The 20762-nt window shown below is 39.0% G+C and overlaps 5 protein-coding genes across 9 annotated transcripts in view; 2 read left to right on the top strand and 3 right to left on the bottom strand.

The window, feature by feature from the left end:
• The window catches only part of LOC118431376 (tubulin polyglutamylase TTLL7-like), a 54278-nt gene extending 53576 nt beyond the window's left edge, over positions 1–702 (bottom strand). For both annotated transcript variants that reach the window (XM_035842523.1, XM_035842520.1), the window contains exon 1: positions 444–702. The gene's annotated coding sequence lies outside the window, so the exon portion shown is untranslated. The remainder of the gene's footprint in view (positions 1–443) is intronic.
• Positions 703–4488: 3786 nt separating this feature from the next.
• Positions 4489–15676, top strand: LOC118431404 (FYN-binding protein 1-like). 4 transcript variants are annotated; one of them, XM_035842607.1, is made up of 13 exons: positions 4489–4806; positions 6395–7079; positions 7586–7679; positions 8111–8190; positions 8471–8592; positions 9027–9121; positions 9722–9793; positions 10415–10595; positions 11355–11532; positions 12604–12656; positions 12779–12813; positions 13253–13296; positions 13901–15676. In XM_035842607.1, exons 1-13 carry the CDS (start codon positions 4801–4803, stop codon positions 13924–13926), a joined length of 1671 nt encoding a protein of 556 aa, XP_035698500.1. In that variant the 5' UTR covers positions 4489–4800; the 3' UTR covers positions 13927–15676. The 4 variants fall into 4 exon arrangements, with proteins under 4 accessions (XP_035698500.1, XP_035698499.1, XP_035698502.1 ...); XM_035842606.1 differs by having other exon boundaries at positions 4490–4806; positions 9024–9121; XM_035842609.1 differs by lacking the exon at positions 9722–9793 and having other exon boundaries at positions 4491–4806.
• A 31-nt stretch (positions 15677–15707) lies between these two features.
• LOC118431441 lies at positions 15708–16762 on the bottom strand. Its single transcript, XM_035842680.1, has 2 exons — positions 16525–16762; positions 15708–16280 (listed from the first exon to the last, which is right to left on the bottom strand). The coding sequence occupies exons 1-2, from the start codon at positions 16712–16714 to the stop codon at positions 15907–15909; spliced, it is 564 nt and encodes a 187-aa protein (XP_035698573.1). The 5' UTR covers positions 16715–16762; the 3' UTR covers positions 15708–15906.
• A 190-nt stretch (positions 16763–16952) lies between these two features.
• LOC118432303 (leucine-rich repeat-containing protein 42-like) lies at positions 16953–20548 on the bottom strand. Its single transcript, XM_035843842.1, has 7 exons — positions 20385–20548; positions 19624–19775; positions 19060–19222; positions 18422–18500; positions 17900–18018; positions 17342–17430; positions 16953–17093 (listed from the first exon to the last, which is right to left on the bottom strand). The coding sequence occupies exons 1-7, from the start codon at positions 20530–20532 to the stop codon at positions 16953–16955; spliced, it is 891 nt and encodes a 296-aa protein (XP_035699735.1). The 5' UTR covers positions 20533–20548.
• LOC118431446 (intraflagellar transport protein 25 homolog) overlaps positions 20407–20762 on the top strand; it is a 6646-nt gene continuing 6290 nt past the window's right edge. Inside the window, exon 1 of the mRNA XM_035842686.1 lies at positions 20407–20536. The gene's annotated coding sequence lies outside the window, so the exon portion shown is untranslated. The remainder of the gene's footprint in view (positions 20537–20762) is intronic.

Genomic DNA, 20762 nt, shown 5'->3' on the forward strand with positions numbered 1-20762 from the left:
GTGGATGTGTTGCACAAGAGACGTGGGACGTTTGGGGAAGTAAGGGCACTAAAACACCCGCCCTCCCGCCCTTTTTTCCATTCTCTGCTCGTAGACCGTTCAGTGACCCTTCGGTCGACACTCCGGACTTTTTTGCCCATACCTTAACCTTCTTCCGGAGATTCGCCTGGGGTCACTGCGGATAGGGTACTATGGCAAAGACAAGAAAAGCGCCGCCCAACGGTTAAAATTATCATTGCAGGAAAACCCGCATCCGTCATGGTCAAAAGTAACTTGGATGGTATCACATCAAACAGGCCATACAAGATCGATGCACAAAGTCTGGAAGACTGGTATCATTCACCAAGTTGACTACTATATGTACATCGAACTAGTTTCCCTTCTACAACTACGGTCATGGCTACATGTTTAAAATTAATGATGTCGTCATCCATAAAACTTACCTGCCGTGGCCTTGCTGACATTGTATTTCCATGTCCCGTGAACAGCAGTACAGAAGAGGTTGGTGCCCATCATAAGCTGTGGTGTTAGAAACTACTGCACGAGTCTCCCAACAAGACGATGTGTCAGCTCTGGCCCCTGGGTCTACCTGGACAAGCTCAGCCAGTGGTGACCAGAACTGCATGCAAAGAGACAGAATAATCTTTGTGTACTATTCACAGCGTCACACCTGTCCCCGCGCGCCACAGACAGGTGGTCAGTTAACTCAATTTTGGAGGGTAACCAATCAGAGGAGTTATGCAAATGTACACGTATGCTAATGAGTGCAGGGGTATAAAAGAAATTAAGATATTATCACAAAAAAGGCGCACAGTTTGACTTTGGGGAGGAAGATAAAAAGGTGGTTGGCAGAAACAGGCGAAAATTAAAGTCGGGTCAATTAGGGACAGTAGGAAGGGTATGAGGGTGTTGAGATATAAAGAAGAAGGTATCTTTACCCTAAACACCCAACCATCCTCTCTAATTTCTTATGGCTTGGGAAAAGTACTCGCCTCGCTCTCTGCTCAGGGATGGAGACTTTCCGCACTCCTTATCCCTCCATCACCTGTCTGGGATGCGGGGTATGGGTGTGGTGGTATGAATCTTCCACTATATCAATCTAACCATGGCATAATTATAGTTGACCAGCGTTTGATGTCCAATTAAACTTAAGGTTAGCAAGGAGGTTGAAAACCTTCTTGAGGTTAGTTATTTACCCTGTTACAAAGAAAACCTTCCTGTGGATGCGGGTTTACCTGCAATGATGATTTCAGTCGTTTAACGGCGCTTTTCTTCTTAAGATACACCAGCCTAAAGGATACACAAAACTTTCTTGTTCCTAGATCCTCATTCTTGCGACAAAAAGGCTTGTCCAAACAAGAAATACATCTTTATGTACAAAATTCGTCTTTGAATACAAAAGAAAAGAAAGACATATAAAAGAAATATTCTAATGAATAAAGACGCACTTACTCCCTGCAAATCAGAGTTGCTTGGAGTGTATTGACTCTCTCAAGAAAGATGCTAAAAATGCCCGCAAACATCCGGCCAGCACAGTATCACACTGTGTAGGACTTGAAGGACATGTTGCAATACTAACCAGTGTAGATAGGTGGCGCTGTGAGACCGCCTGTAAAGTCATGTCCAAACTTTGTAATGTTTACACATTTATTCCAGCCATGTAACTTTCCTCTTACGCTACTTGTTTGTTATTACCTTTGCCAGAATGGCTAAGGTTATGTTTTAGGCTTGTGAGTCTGTGTGTCTGTGTGTGTGTGTGTGTGTTAACAGCATAACCCGAGAAGCCTTTGATGGATCCCAATGATATTTGGTAGGTGGGTAGAGGTCGGGAAAACGAAGGTCAAGTTCGATAATGGGCCCCCTAGCGGCTTGCTAAGGTACTGCAGCAGAACCTCAATTTTTTATATCTCGTGTTCTGGACATGCTGTGGTCATGATTTTTGACTGGTAGATAGCCCTTGGGGCAGAGAGTAAGTGCTGTGAGTTTGGACCCCCTAGCGGCTTGTTTGGAACTGCAGGCGCCGGTTTCCTTTCAAACTTTGGACGAGAATAACTCTACAACGTGTTGACGGATCGTCATGATTTTTGGTATGTAGATAGAATGAGTGATGACTTACATAATGATATACTAATTATGCAAATCAACAGCTGATTTGCATAATTAATGAGGAAAATTTATAAATCCACTGCATTCCATGATAGGACTTTCAAACTTGTTACATATGTAGCTGGGAAGGGGAGAAAAGTCGATGGATATCAATTATGCAAATGATGGCCTCATTTGCATAATTAATGAGAAAATATGAACATGTTGACAGATCATCATGTCTTTTGGTATGTAGGTAGCGTAAATGAAGACCTACATAATGAGATACCAATTATGCAAATCAACAGCTAATTTGCATAATTAATGAGGATATTTTATAAATTCAAACTACATTCCACAATAGGACTTTAAAACTTGTCACATATGTAGCTGAGAAAGAGAAATGTCAATAAATGTTTATCATGCAAATGATGATCTCATTTGCATAATTAATGAGAAAATATGAACGTGTTGAAGGATCGTCATGATTTTTGGCATGTAGATAGCCTAAGTGAAGACTTATATAATGTGATGCTTATTATGCAAATTAACAGCTAATTTGCATAATTAATGAGGAAAAGTTCGTAAATCCACTGCATTCCATTATAGTACTTTCATCAAAGTTGTCACATATGTAACTGAGAAAAAGGGAAGAGAAAGAGAGGTGTATTTAAAGACTTTGAAAGAGAATAAGTCAAGAATGGATCAAAGGATCATCATGATTTTTGGTATGCTGATAGACATCGTAAATTGTAACTTGGGATCTAATTTGCATAATCAATGCCGCAATTTTATAAACCAACTCCAAGCATACAATTATAAAGAAAATGAAATGAGTAATGCATTTGTCTACAGACATCATTCTACATAACAAACCTGGTTTATTTGGCAAAGGTATGTGTTCGTGGAACTCTAGTTCTAATTGTGTTTCATCTACAAATGAAAAGAAGTTACGAATGTGTGCCTTGTATGAGGGTCTGCATGGGGGGTCCTGACAACGCTTTACGCTAAATTCGGGACGGTCGACAACGCTTTACGTTAAATTCACGAAGGCAGGCAACGTTTTACGCTAAATTCAGACAGGCTGACAACGGTTTACGCTAAATTCTGGAAGGCTGGCAACACTCGACAGAGGCGGGGTCGTGCTCCGCAAGAAAGATTGAAATTTTGACTCTCTGAAACACTATTCCCTGCATTTTGAAGGGAAATTTTCGCTGGCAAACAAAGCTAAGTTAAGTGGCATTTCTAATTAAAGAGTCCCAGGGGTTCAGCGGAAGCTTATGAGGGTGACGCCAGCCAACTTATTTTTGCCACGTCGAGCGCCGAAGGAAAGTCCGGGAAAATTTTGAAATCCTGCCCCCCTGAAACGCCAGTTTTTTTGGCTATTATAGAAAACTAAGTGAAATTACATTTCTATCAGTAAAAAATGTGTTTGAGGTTGACACGTCACATCCCCCAGCCATGATACATATTTTTTACGAAGTCGATGACCGAAGGTGAATAGAGTGGCAAAGGAGATCCGGCTAAATTTTGAAATCTTGACCCTCTATAAAACGATATTTTGTGCATTTTGATGGGCAAATTTCTATTAGCAAAACAGATCTTTGAGGTTGACTCACATCCCCAACATATTTTCAGAATTTCGAGTTCCAAAGGCGCGAGGCGGCACAAGGAGGACCATGGAAATTTTGAAATCTTGACCCTCTAAAATGATGTTTCCTGCATTCTGATGGGCAAATTTTGCTGGCAGACTAAGCTAACTTCAATGACATTTCTATTTGCAAAAAAAAAGAAGATTTTTGAGGGTATCTACAAATTAAATTGGTGTGGCCTAATCTATGGAAAACTTGGGCTGAGAGCTAACTTTGTGTCAAGTACAAGTGTGTGGTGTCAAGATTTCCAAAATATTTGTAACAGTTACATGGTTTCCGAACTTTTTGTGCTGTGTGGGTGTATCTTGTAGGAAGGAATCTCTGCAGGCAGAAGTTGAGAGTCTAAACCATTGGGAGCAGGCGATTTATCAAAAGATCTCACGGCTCGATAAAAGAACTCCGCCCTCTCATGCTCTCAGGAATTTGTGGACGAGCTGATGGAACGCATCGATTTTGTCTTCCCACATCTGCTTGGAAATAAGGTAGGGCCACAGGGGACAAAGTTTGAAAACTTTAGATCACGTGACTTAGCACAGGATTGAGGTGCAGAGGGGTGTTGCGAATTAAACATAAATATGCAACTGACCAATATTTTGTTCATTCAATGTTCCCAAAAAGTACTGTCAATAATCTACACTACTTGATAGTCAACGTTAGTGAATCGTTCGGTGTTTATGTTATGACTTACGAAAATTTGTGAATATAAATTGACGGTTCACCCCCCAATGCGTAGTTACATCGTCCAAAAGCTGGTATGCAAATTTTCCCCTGCAAAGTAAGTCCCCAGTGAGAGCCAGAACCCGGAAGTGACAATTCACAAATTGTTTTTACTTTCGTTCTGCGTCAAATTTTAGGGCGTAGAAGTTAACTTTTGGGTAAGATATGCGGAAGGGATGATTTTTGGCACCTTATAAACTTAAATGGAAATTCTGCTTGGCGTTTTGTTGACATCTTGAGCCCGAAACGTGGACTTGGGTCGGAGAACTCTTCTCTTGATCAGGAAATCATTTCCTTGCAGTAAAACTTGTTTTTGTCGTGGCAAGAACTCACCTAGAACTTCAGCATGGAGGTATGTCTTTGTTTACTCTTGTTTACTCATTTCTAGATGTCACAATTTGATGGAGTGGCAGGAACTTATAAAAGAGAGAAGTTATTAAATCGAGGGAATCTGAGAAGTAAACTTCCGCATCGAAATCTTTGTTGCTTTGCTAGTTGTAGATTTTAGGGGGAGGAGCAGTTTATTTTGCTATTAGTACATCGATCTACAGTGAGTTGCTATATCCACTTGCTTGTGAATAGATTTCCACGAATTCAGGGCACGAAATGAGTCATTGCTACATTTCTACACGGTTAAAATTTTGTTTCTGTTTTGTGAATTTCCCACCCCTCCAACTTTTTGTCGACTGTTACTTCCGTGTGTTGAACTTGTGCCAGTCAAATGCATCTGTAGGTGGTGATGACGTGTTCATGCATTCCAAATATGCTTTGAAGTTGCATATGATTAAGTCGTTTTACGTCAAATAACTGAATTATTTAATAAGTGTCAACACATGTTAGCCATTGCCCTACTCCTAAGATGTAATGTTTCCTGCTTACAAGGAAATTTACCCGGCTTCATTGATAGATTGACCTTCACTTTCAAGTCTTCCTGCTGTACTGTGAAGCTGCCAAATGTTTTCTCTTGAGCCAGTTAAAAAATCACCTGCTCCATTTCGATTGCTAAATGTTAAATATTTTGTTAATTTTAACGTTAATGTTCTGATATCACTGTTTTGAAAACAAATTCAGTTTGCAGTAATGTTGAAAAAGAAAATTACCCTTTCTCAGAAATGTGCTCATTTAACATGCTAAACATAATATAGCATAACTTAGTAATGTCATGTTGCTATATTCAATGTCTTTACATACCAAGTTATCAATAATTCTTCATAACGGGCACCAGGATCATACTGAGGCGGGATCTCAGAGTATTATTGTTGTGATGAATTTCTGTAATTACTGATTTTGAGTTGTTGGTGATTAACTTATTTTGAGTTATTAACGTTACCCCTATGTTCGATTAGTTAGTGCGTCTTTATGTTATACGATTATTGTTAAGTTGCAGGGCTCCCTTGGAAAAAAGTTTTGAGAAAACTGAAGGGACTACCATACAAGATTGATAAATAAATAGATAATGACACACACACATACTTTTTAAATGTGGTGTTGGTAAGTTTTCGATGCTTTATTGCATCCAATATTTTCCGACACATACTGGTTTTTAGGAGTAGAGTGTGAAGAGGTACTTGACTTGCACTTTGACCTTTGGTAAGACACGTGGGGCCGTTGCCAGTGTGCATGCTTATGAAGCATTATTTGTAATTTTATTTCACATTTTATTTGTCATTGTCCACATTCAGTACCGAAGTATACAAACTATTTAATCTAGTCAGCAAAATGTTCCCCAGCTTTCCACATTGCACCAAACTACAAAAAACTGTCTTTATCATGGTTTATGCTAACACCATCTAATGCATATAAGTATAGTTGTACTTCCCAAAATGTTGGCAATTTCATCCTCCACTGCACACAGAAAAGAAATCAAACCTAGATAGCAACCGTTTTATTATTATCATTTTGATCATTATTGTATCATATGTTCTATCTTGTACATGTAGGATGGAGACGATATCTACGACGATCCCAAAAGTCTCCAAAGCAACCAGACGTCTGTGAAAGCCATTGCACAGATGTTTGCCAAGCAGCAAGTTGAGCCTGTGAAGCCTGCTCCCCAGCCTATTGTACCCAAGAAAACATGGAAGCCTCCCGTAAACACCGGAGGCACCGCCACCCCCATCATCATGATGAAACCACCGACAACAAAAAAGCCAGACGTTGCCTCTAAGCCGGAGCCACACCCCCACAAGCCTGCTGTTCCAAAGAGATTGCCAGGACCTCGTGGTATGAAAGCCGGTGTGGGCATCTCGATGGATGAACTGAAACAAACGATTCAGAAGAAGTCAACTGGATCTCACTCGGATCTGACGGGATCAAAGCCGCAGGTTCCGCGCAGGTCTCCTCAGACTGCGGTCAGCCCGACGGTCCCGCGAATCCCCCCCAAGCACGTGAACAACAGTCCTAAAGCGGCACATGACAACGAGAGAATACCAGTGCCCAACCAACGCGCAAGTCCAACAGAAAACAACAGTGAAAAGGGCGCCCTACAGCCGCTGCCGCCATTGGAGGTTCTCGGAGAGCCACCCAAGAAGCCGGCGCGGCCACCAGAGGTACAGCTGCCTGAGGTCCATGCGGAGGGACAGAACCGGAGATCACTTCCTCCTCCCCCAACTGGTCCTGATGAAGGTACGTAGAGTTTCTTTCAACACCAGGGCTCGAAATACCACCTCTATTTATAGGTTAGTGTAGGTAAAAGTTGGCTGTTCAGGTATTTCTGATATCTGCCTGCACCTAACCTGCACAAGACTTTTGAGACTTGTCCTTGTAATTCCTATACATGAGAAATGACCGAGCTGACCACGATGAGGACAGTAATGATGATCACTGATACAGTGTAGTTTGTAATTATTGTTGAGTACATCAACATGTAACTTTTTTATTTAGTTTCTATGCAAGGCAGTTTTTCCTTACCTACTTTCAGTAAACAGGTGTACAAAGTATGGTCAAAATATTGTTTCATCCAAAAAGTATGGGCCTATTCATCATATTGACAAACATGCATCTAATATGAAAAAGATAGAAATTAAGCCAGACAGGAAGTGAGCAAGGATTTGCTCTTATGATAAATATGCTTACCTATTAAATCTAGAACCCCTGTCCTGAACACCATGTTTTGTTGTTTTGATGACAAGTGTTTGAGGAGGATGAAGATGGTGACATGTATGAAGATGTGGAGACAGCCAGGGCACGGCTCAACAAGGAAAGGCAAGAGGCAAGCGAGGAAATGTAAGTGTCAGACTTCTCTTGTTACTGCAGTTGGCAAGTATTTAGACCGATGAGACCTGAAACAAACACCATGAAAAAGACTTTAATTTATATACAGGTCCATATATACATTATATAATGGAACCGTTTGCCACATGACATATAATCTGCTAGTAAGTCCAGACTTTGGATTTTTACATTGTACTATATAGTCTGTAAATATCAGTTGAGTGTATATCTTTATGTAATTTGTAAAGTCCATGTTTTATTTCCAGGACGATTAGCTACGTACAAATTTATGTATGCTAACTAATGGACTTGACAAAGTATCCTATCCAAAACATCCCAAGTAGCCAGTGATTGGTGACTTAACCTCTGAACCAAGTGGTCGTGAGTTCAAATCCCATTGAATCGAAACAGTTCGTTGATATGTCCCCATTTCTAACCAACAGACAACCCATGGAGGATGAAGAGGATGTGTACGAGGATACAGAGAACCGCCCTCCCCCACTGCCTAGTCCTAGAACACCTGGTATGGTCAAAGTTTTGTTCTTACAAGTATCTTCAAGTTATTGGCTAATTTAGTAATGTTCACTGGTACAAGTTTAAAAACTATATTAAGAAATTAATTTGTGTGAACACGATACAGAACAAGAATAAAGTAGATGATGCCGTGATGAAATCATCTCTGAGTCAATAATTAACAATCTACGTTATTGTATCTCTGAGGATGAACTGATTGTATCAGTTAAGACATTGTATGAGCTATTAAAGGTGTTGCGTCAAAAAGATGAATGATCATTGTTTGTCAGGTCTGCCCATGCCGTCTCCTGTCCCGTCTGCCCTGCATGGGATGGGTCTCCCTGCCACACCCAGACATGAGGAACCTGAACCTGACAATGATGAAACATATGATGACATTTGTCCTAACAATGTGAGTCTCCCAAGTCTTTGCTTAAAAGATAAATAAGCTTCATCGTGGTTTTCATTGCATGTTAGTATGTCGCCATCAGAGGCAGGCCATTAAATCTTTCCATTGTCCCTTCCCAGTATCTAAAGCTAGTGGCCCTCCTATCCCCAACCCAATTCTGCAAGGTCTGATGCTGTACTACATGTATCTTCCTCCAAGTTACCACCTGACCTCATTATCATTACAGCTGGATTCCAGTTCAGGGCTACAATAGAACTTGCAAACATGTCATATATTACAAGTATTAGAGAATAGGGTATACTGGCATTTGCAAAAACCGTATTTTAGTGTAATGCACCCTTCTACTGGCTACAGAGTTTAATCTTTTCGTTTTAAATTAGTTTACTTACATTTTTGTAGGTTTTTTAAACAGACATGTTTGTTGTTTGTTGCAGCAGCAGAGAAGAAATGAGAGTGAGGAGGAAGGTGAGGATGAGGACTTGTACGAGGGGCTGGATGAAGTTCAAGAGCAGGTCTCACAGCTGGATAGAAGGTCAGGACTCGTGCTGTTGACATTGAACTTCAGATGACTGGGTAGAACAAACTTCAAGAACTTGCTTAAGAAAGCTTTTTTGCTCTCGACAAGGAGGGACTTATTATTATGGGAGTGGTGTGCACACTGCAATATACTAATACATTGTAATTTGTATTTCTCATCATTTATATGCAAGCCCCAGGTCCTTTCTGATCCACTGTTCAATAGCATACATGTATAGTCTCAGTTGACATTGTTTAATATATCAAATAAGAGACAAATCTTTAGAGTAATCACACCCAAATTATGTTCAATGCAATGTTTGGAACAGGGGGAAAACAGAGTTAAGACTCGTATATGATTAAACATATTTGCTATTTCATGAAACTTGAGGAACTTTTTAAGGCCCTATTTCATAGTTTAAAGTGTTTGCTGCATTTTCTGTCTGCCCATAAACTTTTCTTATTATATCATGATGATGTTTCAAGGACAATCAGAATGCATGCTGTAAAATTCCATTCTGATCTTGCCTTGCTCATATCCTTTTACTTCATTTTACTTGATGATTTGCTCTATTTTCTCCAATCACACTTTCCTGAGTAATGGTCTCTCCTCTAGGATGGGGACTTTCTCTCACCTTACCTCTCGCCTCTGGGGTTCCAATGGGCAAGTCTCAAAGGGTGCCTGTGGGTAGGTTGTCTCCTTGGTGACCCCTCGGCTTACTATTTTCTGTGTATGAGTGACTGAATGTAATCTTCAAGCAGATCCTACAGTAGCATAAGATAGTATCAAAAACTGGCAAAGGAGTGAAGCCAGCTTAGGAGTGTGTTTGGCTACTGGTTACACTCCTGGGCCAAGCTTTGCTCCTTTGCCAGATTTTGATACTATCTTATACTACGTAACCGTAGGGTCTGCTTGGAGATTAGAATGAATGTTTATTAATGTGTCTTAATGCAACAGTTACTGTGAGTCACCCAGCCCACATGGGCTTACAAGACATAAAACAAGAAAAATATTTACTAGTATAGAGATGCAAATCTAATGGAACATAAGAGCACAGCAAGTAAATTTTATGGATGACATATACATGCTCATTAATTTTTGCCTCATTAACATGAAGTGGAGGAAATAACACTTTTTTTATTCAGATCTAAGCATTGCAAGATTGTATTCATGACACTGAAATAAGGCTTCTAGATACTGACACTTTCTTCAGTATCAAATCATTTGAAATATTATTAAGTAAGATGAAACAGAAGCACTCTTAAAACTCTCCATTAAGTGTAATAGTCCTGATGCTCTGTTCTCCAGTAAAAGTGAGTCGACAGAAGATATCCTGGACAAGGACAAGAAGGCTCGCAAGAAGGATGAGAAACTGCGGAAGGAACAGGAGAGAAGGGAGCAGAAGGAGAAGGAGGAGAGGGAGAAACGGGAGAAGAAGGAGCAGAAGAGGAGAGAGAAGGAGGAGAAGGAGGTCAAGAAAAAGTTCAAGGTCAGTGCATGTTCTATACCTTTATGATATGTCACACTATTTGGCATTTATCTTATATTTTCAATGAATATTTCTTAATGAAAAATTGCCAAAAGGAGATTTTTTGCAAAGAAAGTCATATACAGTATACAGGGCTCGAAATACTGGGTGCATGTGCACCCAGGTGCACCCAAAATTGGAACTGTGCACCCAATATTTCTCAGTGGGTGCACAGGGTGCACCCAAATATTTTCTTAGGTTTATGTATGGAAAGATATCAAGTATACTAGTATACATCATATTCTTGAAATCTAAGTGTTAGAAAGGTAATAAAAATGTCTGTCATGTTACTAACCGTTACTTATTTAAGAATTTGATAGCTTGTAACTAAGTTTTGTTACTAGGTTTTTTTTTACATTCTACTTAAATTTAAGTGGTGCACCCAAATTTTTTTGGTGCACCCAATTTTTTAAGCTGGGTGCACCAGTGCACCTAATCCCAAAAATTAATTTCGAGCCCTGGTATATGAATTTTCAAAGTAATTGGGCAAGATTTGCAGTTTGTCAAGAAATCCTTGTTATTTTAGCAAAAAATTTCTTTTCCTGTCAGAAAAAACAAGACAAACTGATGACAAGTGGACCTGAAGATCTTAAGTCATCATAATATAAATTTGTCCCCTGTATCTGATGGTATGTAATCACACGTTTAATTTTGCACTTGAAATCAAAAAGTGTCAGCAACACGAAGGATCAAACTCACCCAAATTTTACTTTTTTCCAGCTCCGTCCCGATGACAGACTGGAGGTGCTGAGCAAAGGTCGAGTATTACACGGCCCCGACAAGACGACAAAACACGACAAGATGGACCTGCTGGTGAAGGAGGGAGAACTGCTGACCGTGGTGAAAATGGAGGACTGTCCGGAGGGCAAGTGGCTGGCCAGGAATGAAGATGGCAGATGTATGTTTTACAAGTTTTCTTAAATTCACTTGTCCTATCAGGCAAGTGCATAAAAAATGTACTTGCCCCAAGTAACATTTTGCTTGTCCAAATTTAGCAAAAAATTGTGAAATTCTTTTACTATTGGCCCTTTTTTTTCTGTGATGAACAATGCTTGATGCCATGACTGTAAAAAGTAACAAGTACATGTACTGTATATCAAAATCTCACTCATCGAAAAATCTTATTACTTGCTGTAGGAAATGCACTTGTCCAATCAGCACTTTCACTTGCCTGGGACAATCAGACTAGTGTACTTGTACCCTTGTATAGTTTAGGTAAAGTCCCTGTCACACATATATATACTTGACCATGACCTCCCAACCTTTTCCAGATTATGGTTGGGTGTTTGTCAAAGAGTTTGCTTGTGACTAGCCTTTAAAGCTGTCTGCTCCAGCCGACTATATACTTATAAAATCAATGTTGAGAAATGTTGCAAATCATCCTTTTTCCCTCCATAATCCACCTAACAGGAGGAAGTTCCACGCTCAGAGCTTTTTTTCCTAGAACAACATCGCTATGGAATAACAAAGCTTCCACGGACTTGCTTCCCCACAGGGTACAGCCTGAAACTGTTTAAGTTAAGGGTTAACAGACATCTCTCTTCACAATACAGTAACGTAACCCAAAACGCTTGAGTGGCTCCATGAGCTTTGTTTTGTGGTGAAATCTAAGTAAAAAAAAAAAAAAGATCTGACCTTTCTACTTGGGTGCGATCTGGAGCAAACTGGAACTAGAAAAGGTTGGATCCCAGGCTCATCCCAACCTTGATATCATGGTTGAACCTAGAATCCTTGATTGGGGAGTGGTTGGGAGAAAAGTTGTGGGATGGTGTTGAATGTGTGACAGGTGTGAACACATTTTGGTGCTGCAGTTACTTTTTAACAGCAAACCAGAAGATACTGCTCTAGAATGATAACATTTTATTCCCCGTACTTACAGCAAATTAAAGATCGTCAGTGATGAAGTGTTGGTCTTATCCTCATATTTGTTGTAAGTATAATGTTACAGCTAAATCTTTCTGCTTTACAGATGGTTACATCGTAGCTAACAGTCTGGAGATGGACACACATACAGGAAAGAGTGTAAGTAGTAAACATTCTGTTGTTTCTGTTTCAGAACTTTTCGTTTTTCAACTTACAAGATTTTTTACTTCACATTTCTAGCATCAAAGATTAATCATTATTAACTTTTCCCTGTCCCACAGTCTAGCAGCAGCTACTTGGGGGTGGAAGAGGATGAGTAAGTTCATCAGTTTTAATTAAGCATGGATTGAAAGGGGGTGGTGTGTTGGTCAGAATCATGAAAATTTATAAAAGATACTATTAGGAGGACTTGAAGGGTAAAAGACACCAAGATTTTGACACCAAGTCTTCTATATGTAGTCTTGATAACTTGAAATATTGTATGGTATGTTTTTTATATCTAGATATAAAAGGTCATTGTGTTTTTTGCAAGCTGCATATTGTGGGAAACTTATGCTTTTGGGAGATCTTGGTGAGTGCTGTATTTTTTTAATGATCATTTGGTAATAACATTATATTTTAAACACACTTAGTCTAGACTATTATTCTGTAACATAACTAGTAGCTAATCTTCTCTCTCATGTGGTTGACATATACACTGACAAGCATTCAGTCAGTCAGTCAGCTAATTTGTTTGAATGATTGTGTAATTTCAGTGAGGGGACTTATGACGATTGCAGACCAAGGGAAGAAGAAGAAGGTATGTTCTAGTACTAAGATGTGGAAGATTTCAATGTTACAGTTAGCCAAAAACTAATCATTTTGTTATAAAAAGGTGAGTATACTGTTGTAACAAACAGTACTGGTAACATTTATTACACCTGCCAACAATACATAACAAATCGGTCAAAAGGAAATAAGCTTTTGGGCAGCGAGTATCATTAATAGAGGAATTTTCCAAAGCAAGACACATGTACTAGGTTTTACCAATATAACGGCCTTGATTTGGCTGAAAAAATGAGCTGGTCTATTTTTTAGACCCTGAAATCGCTATTTTGCTCATTTCAATAAGAAAGCACCAATGATAATTTGTGTTGTTACTGTTTTAGCCATAGTTCTGTAAGTGAAAGTTCTTGCCTGAACACTTATTGCAAGTGTGTGGACTTGGAAATGTACATGTACACTACGAGACATACATGTGACATTACAGTGATTGACATTATTTAAAAAATAATAATTCAACACTTATATACATTGTGTCTTGACAAGTTGGTTTAGGGTTTTTTTAAATCATGTAATAGATGAATTGTAAATCTTTCTCAATTTTATTTTGTTAAATTTTCCCCTCTCTAACATTTTTGCAGAAGAAGATGTGTATGAGGAGTTCTAACAATGACAACTGCACAGGACTACATACTGGTCAGTAGCTTGGTCATGGGTGCGTCCAGGGAAGCAATCAAGGGCCAACAGAGCTAGTCTAAGAATAGGATGATACAAGGCCTTAGCACTAGTAGCACTTGATGAAGTAGCCATATCAAAATTATCTTTTAAGTTAGAATGTGTATAACCAAGAGTAAAACTCATTGGGCTTGTATATACTTATATATTGATCAACTAAAAGGTGCATGGTGTTTGAATTTTTTAAATTGTGTAATGCAGATCAAATGTTAATGATCATGCTATTGTGGAAATGGTGATATTGACACCTTTCACTGCAATTTTGAAGTAAAAAAAAGTTGACAGTACTAGTAAGTACTACATTTGTACATGTGTGCGGTGTATGTTCAAACTTTCACAGGGTTTTAAAAACACAGTGACAATCTTTTAGGTTAACAAGAAACCTTTAGCAGCGCACATGATACTTTGACAGTATTTTCTGGTTAAGTGCCGTAAATTGTAAATTAACAAAAATGCCTAGTATGTAAAATGCTCTTATTGGTAATCTCTTTATATTTAATGCTCTTTTATAAAAGCTGTCAATGGATTTACTAAGTCTGGAAGTTTTATTACTATTGCGATCTGCCATCTCAACAATAAGACAAATCATATCTAAAAATTTAGCTTTATCTGACTTTAAAAATTGTATTTGGTAATAAATTCATTATTTTATGATAACCAATAGATAGCCTAACATTTAAATGCAGTAGACAAAGGTAATATGTATGGAGAATTTCATATGGTAAAATCAATGGCATGAAAACATTTGATGAAAATATATATTTGACTTTATTGTAAAAATATTGTATATCGTCTTAACATATGCATTAGAAAGCAATGTAATTGCATGGCATTGCATTATATGACATCACAAATAACATTACTGAGTGAATTGAATTTGCTTACATATTTTCTCTTGCACTTGTAATACTAAATATAACAGTGTACTGACATTGTATTCTGCTTTCGATGCAACAGTTAGGTTCAAAAGAATGATGAATACTTAGTTAGGGCTTGTTTTCAGACAGCCTGTTCTTAAATTTAGAGGAGGATGGCTGTCGATTGAAGTTATCTGGATACACTATTGAATAGAAAGCACATTAAGTACTCTCCAATCAGAGTTAAGATGCGTTGAACAATTCATATCAGTCTTACTTGCTTTAAAATCATATTTTGTACATCAATTATGTAACACCGAAATGTATTACAGTGTCCCAATGCTGAATTGTAATTAATAACAGTTGCACTGAATTCAAGGTGACTAAGCATTTGGACGTGGAAGATTCGTAAGAGAAAGTGGGAAAATTGATAAACTATGTTCTCTTGGTATTTGATATTAAAATTGTACGACTGAGAATTTGTAGACCTCACCAAAAGGTGACAGATGTAGTACATGGTGAGCATGTACATGAGACAATTTGGTTGTGATAGTCTACACTCTACAGCTTGTATCTTAAATGTAGTTTGTTGGTTTGTCAATTGGGCCTATTAAGTAGAATTGTTATGTGATGTCTTTGGTCTTTATTTGTAAACCAGATTTACTGACTTAAATATATTACAGTTGATAATCACATATTCATTGGTATTGTTAAATGTTAAGGCATTTTAGTGATACCTTGTATTATCAGAATATCAGTTACATTTTCACCCCATAATCATATATTCCATTTTGTTCAATAAACAGATTTCTAAAATTTTGAAAATTCAAATGGCTTCATCTTGACTTTGTGCATGTTTTTTTGCCCTGCTGATGGAATATGCAGTAAAGTTTGATTTTTGTCTCTCTTGGAGGTAGCAAGTCTACATGTACATTTGTATGGAGCTTAGGATGGAATGCATTTGTCCCTGGTATCATCAAGTCTTCCACTGATCTGAGCCCATGGCAGAGAATGGAGACCGGTTTTGGGTCGGTTTGGTGTTCGACTCGCTGCAATTATAAGTAGCTCTTTAACAAGTCCCCTCCCTCCTCATCTGACCAGCTGTCAAAGTTGTCTCTATCCTTTTCTCGTACTACAACTGTCATGTTATTGTCCTCCTTCGACGACTTGTTTCCGTCTTGTTCTGACAGTGGTCTACTTTGTGAACATCTTTGCTGTGTACTGGTTTTCTCAGAAGTTACATCATCACTGCCGCCACAATGCTTGACAGTTTGTGCTAAGTTGAATGAAAGTTTTCCTTTGGTTGTTGGTACAAATGTGTTCTTTGCCTGGCAGTTGTTGGTGACTTTTCTGTACAGGTGAAGATGCCCCTGAAGTCTTCTATGTTGGTTCTTAAGACATGACAGTTTGGATGGTACGGTTTTACGATCTGCAAAATAGGAAAATTGCATGATCTTTGTGACCCTCAATGTTACTCAATCTTTGCGTCTTTGTCAATAGTTAATTTCTGAGAGTTTTTGTGGTGAAAAATACATTTTCAGACTGAGGTACTTTGCAATCTGCTACTAACATCAACACAACGAAAACTTCACAAATAAACAATGTCTCAACTGAAACTGAACTAGCTAGATCTTAATGTACTTCCAAGAAGGTATGACAAAAGGGAAACTTACAGAACTTGCGTAGGGACAGTGATCGGGGATCAGACTCTTTGTCATTGTCAGCTGTTGTTGGTGGACTGGTGTTCTGTCTCTTTGCTGGTTGTAGCCAGTCTTCCACTACCTTGTAACACATAACAGAACAGGAAAATGTCTTTGTGGGTCTAAGTACAGGTATATAAAATGTACCCACTACTCTATCCATTTATGGCTTTTTGCTGCACTGGTTAATTGACAACAAAGATCAGTAAACTAAAATGCACAAATGTCTGTCACTTTGTCACATAAAAATATAATTCCCTTGTTCTACAATAACAGTGAGTTTTAAGGGTCACCATAGCTACATTGACGAACAACATTCTATGACTATATCACTTGCAAGTTGATCAATGCATTGTAAACATGTTTTTTTGTACTAAATGCAGGAATATTGTTTACAACACTCAATAGTGGTACAGAAATATATAGTGAGTCACCTCCTGTGCCCACCCAACATTGTTGATTGTATCGTCCTCGCTGAATTCTGGTAGCGTCTTCTGGCACTGTACCCAGCCCAGGTTACATAGCTTCTGGATGCCGGATGTCTAGGATAGGGTTTGAAAAACAACCCAGGTGTTAAACACAGGGACTCCAACAGAAACAAATGCCAAGAAATGTCCCTGCACAACACACTGGTACAAATATTAAACTTCATGTATGAATGATGGAATCAGAGAAAAAACCTTGAACAATATAATGTTGACTAGGTAGTTGCCTAGAGTCCACATGGTATTGTACCTGTTGCAATTCAAATAAAGTTAAAGTTGATGTTAACTAGCAAATGATAACTTACTGTCAGACCAGTTTGTGAGAGGTTGACCGCTCGTAGACTCTTGAATGGCACCAGGCAACCCACCACCTTGTCATTCAGCTCTACATTATCTGTAGAAAGATTTCAGAGCAAATGTCATGAATTAGATATGTGCATCGACATAAATGATAATCCAAGTGTTCAAAAGTATGAGGGCATAATCACCTGACTTACGTACTTAGACTTAGGGGCTCCCGTGCCATGTAACACATCACCTGCAGGGCTCGAAATACTTTTTTCTGCATAACATTGAAAATTACCTGCACCACACAAATTTTACCTGCACCACTGAACTAAAATTGTTCAGGAACCATGCATTGCTATTTTACACTTTATCAATGCAGCTAATAACAATCCATACACACCTACATCATAGAACATTTATGTATAAAACCCAGTACATGGACCAGTGCAGGTTAGGTGCAGGTAGACACCAGAAATTCCTGCACAGCTCCTATTCTACCTGCATTAACCTGCATATGCAGGTGGTATTTTGAGCCCTGCCACCTGTTTAAAGGCTGCACACACACACACACAAACCTGCCAGACTGAACACCTCCATGCCACCTGGCCCTCTCCCAAACATCTTGTAGGGCATGGTGACTCTCTGTACACCTTGATGAGACAGGCAGTTCCTCTGAAGGCTAAGGTGGATCAGACTTGGTGGAGAGATAACATAGAAAAGGGTTAGAACATAAGAAAGCATTTCAGCTCCTTGGAGAAACACTGTAGCAAGAACAAAGTTGGTTGTACTTGACAAGTAGGCATATCTCTGGTATTTCAATACTTGAAAAGTAACCTTTAATAATCAACAGACTCAGACTTCAGACAGTAATATAGCTCTTATAGTATTTCAGTGCAGTCAAATTGAGACTTGAGTGATGTTGAGTCACATAAAGCTGGCTTGTTTTATAGTCATAGAAGCATTCAATACAGAAGTGTGCATTAAGGACATGCTTTAGGATAGACTGCAGTTTCAACTTTGTGTTAAGAAGCTAAAATAATTTTCTACTCTGACAATACAAAGTAGGGACACTTTGTTGGGATCAGGTGACCTCATACCTAGGCATCTGACTGATTTCTCCCAGAATGCCATGGTCATCCCCCAGTCCACAGTTGCTCAGGTCCAGCTGCTGAAGGGCTAGAGGAGGAAAATCAGTGGGATTATGGAACAGAAATACTGTAAATGCATTTAACTTTGCGGAGATTTAATTTTACAGTAGCGGGAAAATGGACTTTTCGCTGTGGTTTTAATTTTGCAGTTGCACCATGCACTGTAGTCTCTAACTGTTATGGAAAAATGTTTGCGGTGGTTTTAAATTTGCGGTGAAGAGGCTGCCGCGAAAACCGCGAACATTAAACCACCGCAAAAGTTTCTGCATTTACAGTATTCCCTTCATGCATAATACCTCATGCACCATATGTTAAGTCAGTTTGTTTTAATCATTATTGCAGTTTATAATTCATATCTTAATATTACAATTTGGCAATAACTACACTGCTGGTTACGGGGTTAAGCATTAAGTACAAGGTTAATTACAAGACTCTATCATCACAGGTTTATTATAGGCTCCCTGAAAGTCCTATTTGATAGAAAAATTGATTTGACAAAAATGATACGACATATATGACAGCACCTTTTAAATGTAATGACCTTTGTTTGTTTGTTTGTTTGTTTTATTGGGATCTCCATCACCTACTTGTCATATACTGAATCCCAGGCTGTAGATAATTATTCAGTGGTAGGACTTGTCCCTTAACTGTTAGGGAACTCAGAACCAAGTCCCCATAGGCCTCACAGAACAGGCCGAGCGTCCTGGCAGCCTCACCAGGCAGGCCAAATCTCCCAGTGTCCTGGACTGCCTGAAAACAGGCCACAGATGAAGCATTAAGTTCTTCCTACAGAACTAAAGTCAATATCTGCACTGACATCTTGGCTTCTTGCTTTTAATCAGCAGAGGGCATGACAAACTGTGCTTAAAGTAAGTTAGTTCTTTGTCACAGGTAGCTAAAACTTAATGAATGGGGCAAAAATAGCTGTAAAATTGACTGTGGTTTTGCAGGAATACCTTTACTTGGAAAAAGCTTACCTACCAGATGCATGAAGCTTTTCATGAAATTTCCAAAAACACAAACAATTGAAATCACTACAAACATTTCATTCACTTGTTCCTTGGACCAATGACACATTAGACATGCATGTCTCAAGTTGATGTAAGAAGTATACAGACAGACATCTGTCCAGCATTATTGTCATGTAATACCTTGAAGAGTTGGTGCCCCACCAGTTCTGGGAAGTCCACTAGTGAGTCCACCATGTGGATGTTTTCAGCAACAAAGTCCAGGCAGAGACTGAACAACTTTCTTGGAGCACCTTTTGCAGGTGAAGTATGTGAGCTGCATCGGTCTAGATTTGCTGTGGAAACTGACATTCATGAAGTACTGTTATAAAAATAGTGGAGATCATGAGTCTCATGGATCATATGTAAATTTGTTGGTGTGTCACAGTGTGTGTGTGTGTTTAGAACACACTGTTTATAATATAAGTGTGCGTGTCTGTGCATTGTGTGTTTGTACCACTGACGCAAGGAGCTTGACTAACGTTAACTTTATTTAATAAGCCCTTTCAGTTTCACAGAGATCAGAATGCATGTGTGGCAACATGAATTCTTGGTAATAACTAATATGTCATTTGAAGGTTATACGTAAAAGCCTCAAAAAAGAAAACAGTCCTTGTCTTGACCATTGTTCCGATTTGCATAACAACTTTGTTTTCCTTTTCTTTGTTTCCTGTACCTTTCACATGACATGATGTCACCTAGAAGTGCTGTAGCCGCACATGCGTTCTGATCTCCGTGAAAGGGCTTATTCATATGTCACAGTGTGTGTCACTCACAGTGTCACTGTGTATGCATATGCATTCCGTCTGTGCACGTGTGGGTATGCGTGTGCACGTGCGTGTGTTTAACTTTCCCCCAAAGACACACGATGTTAAAAGGTTATATAAATCTAACAGAAACCCCACCTGCAGGAGTCGGTTCCAGCCTGCGCCGTTTCTCAGGCGGGCCCATGCGGGGCGGTGACCGCATCCTGCCGTCCTTGTGCCGTACGTAGATCGGGCCTGTGTCCGATAACTGGTCAATGGCGTCTCGGGGAAACGTCTCGAAATACATGATGGTACAGTCTAAGTGTTATCCAAGTTAAAGTACGGTAGAAATCGTAAAATACCCAATATACGATGTCACAAAGCATCTTCCTCTGATTTTCAATTTGCCGCCATTTTCAGAGCATTACACTTTGTTATAGGGATGTTAGTAAATATTTGATTGCAGATTGCTACCGAAAGTAATATCTGTAACATATAAAGGAAGACTACTAAAGATAGTTCATCCGAAGATATATG

This window comes from Branchiostoma floridae, chromosome 15 (genome assembly GCF_000003815.2).
Source record: "Branchiostoma floridae strain S238N-H82 chromosome 15, Bfl_VNyyK, whole genome shotgun sequence".
Lineage (NCBI taxonomy): Eukaryota > Metazoa > Chordata > Leptocardii > Amphioxiformes > Branchiostomatidae > Branchiostoma > Branchiostoma floridae.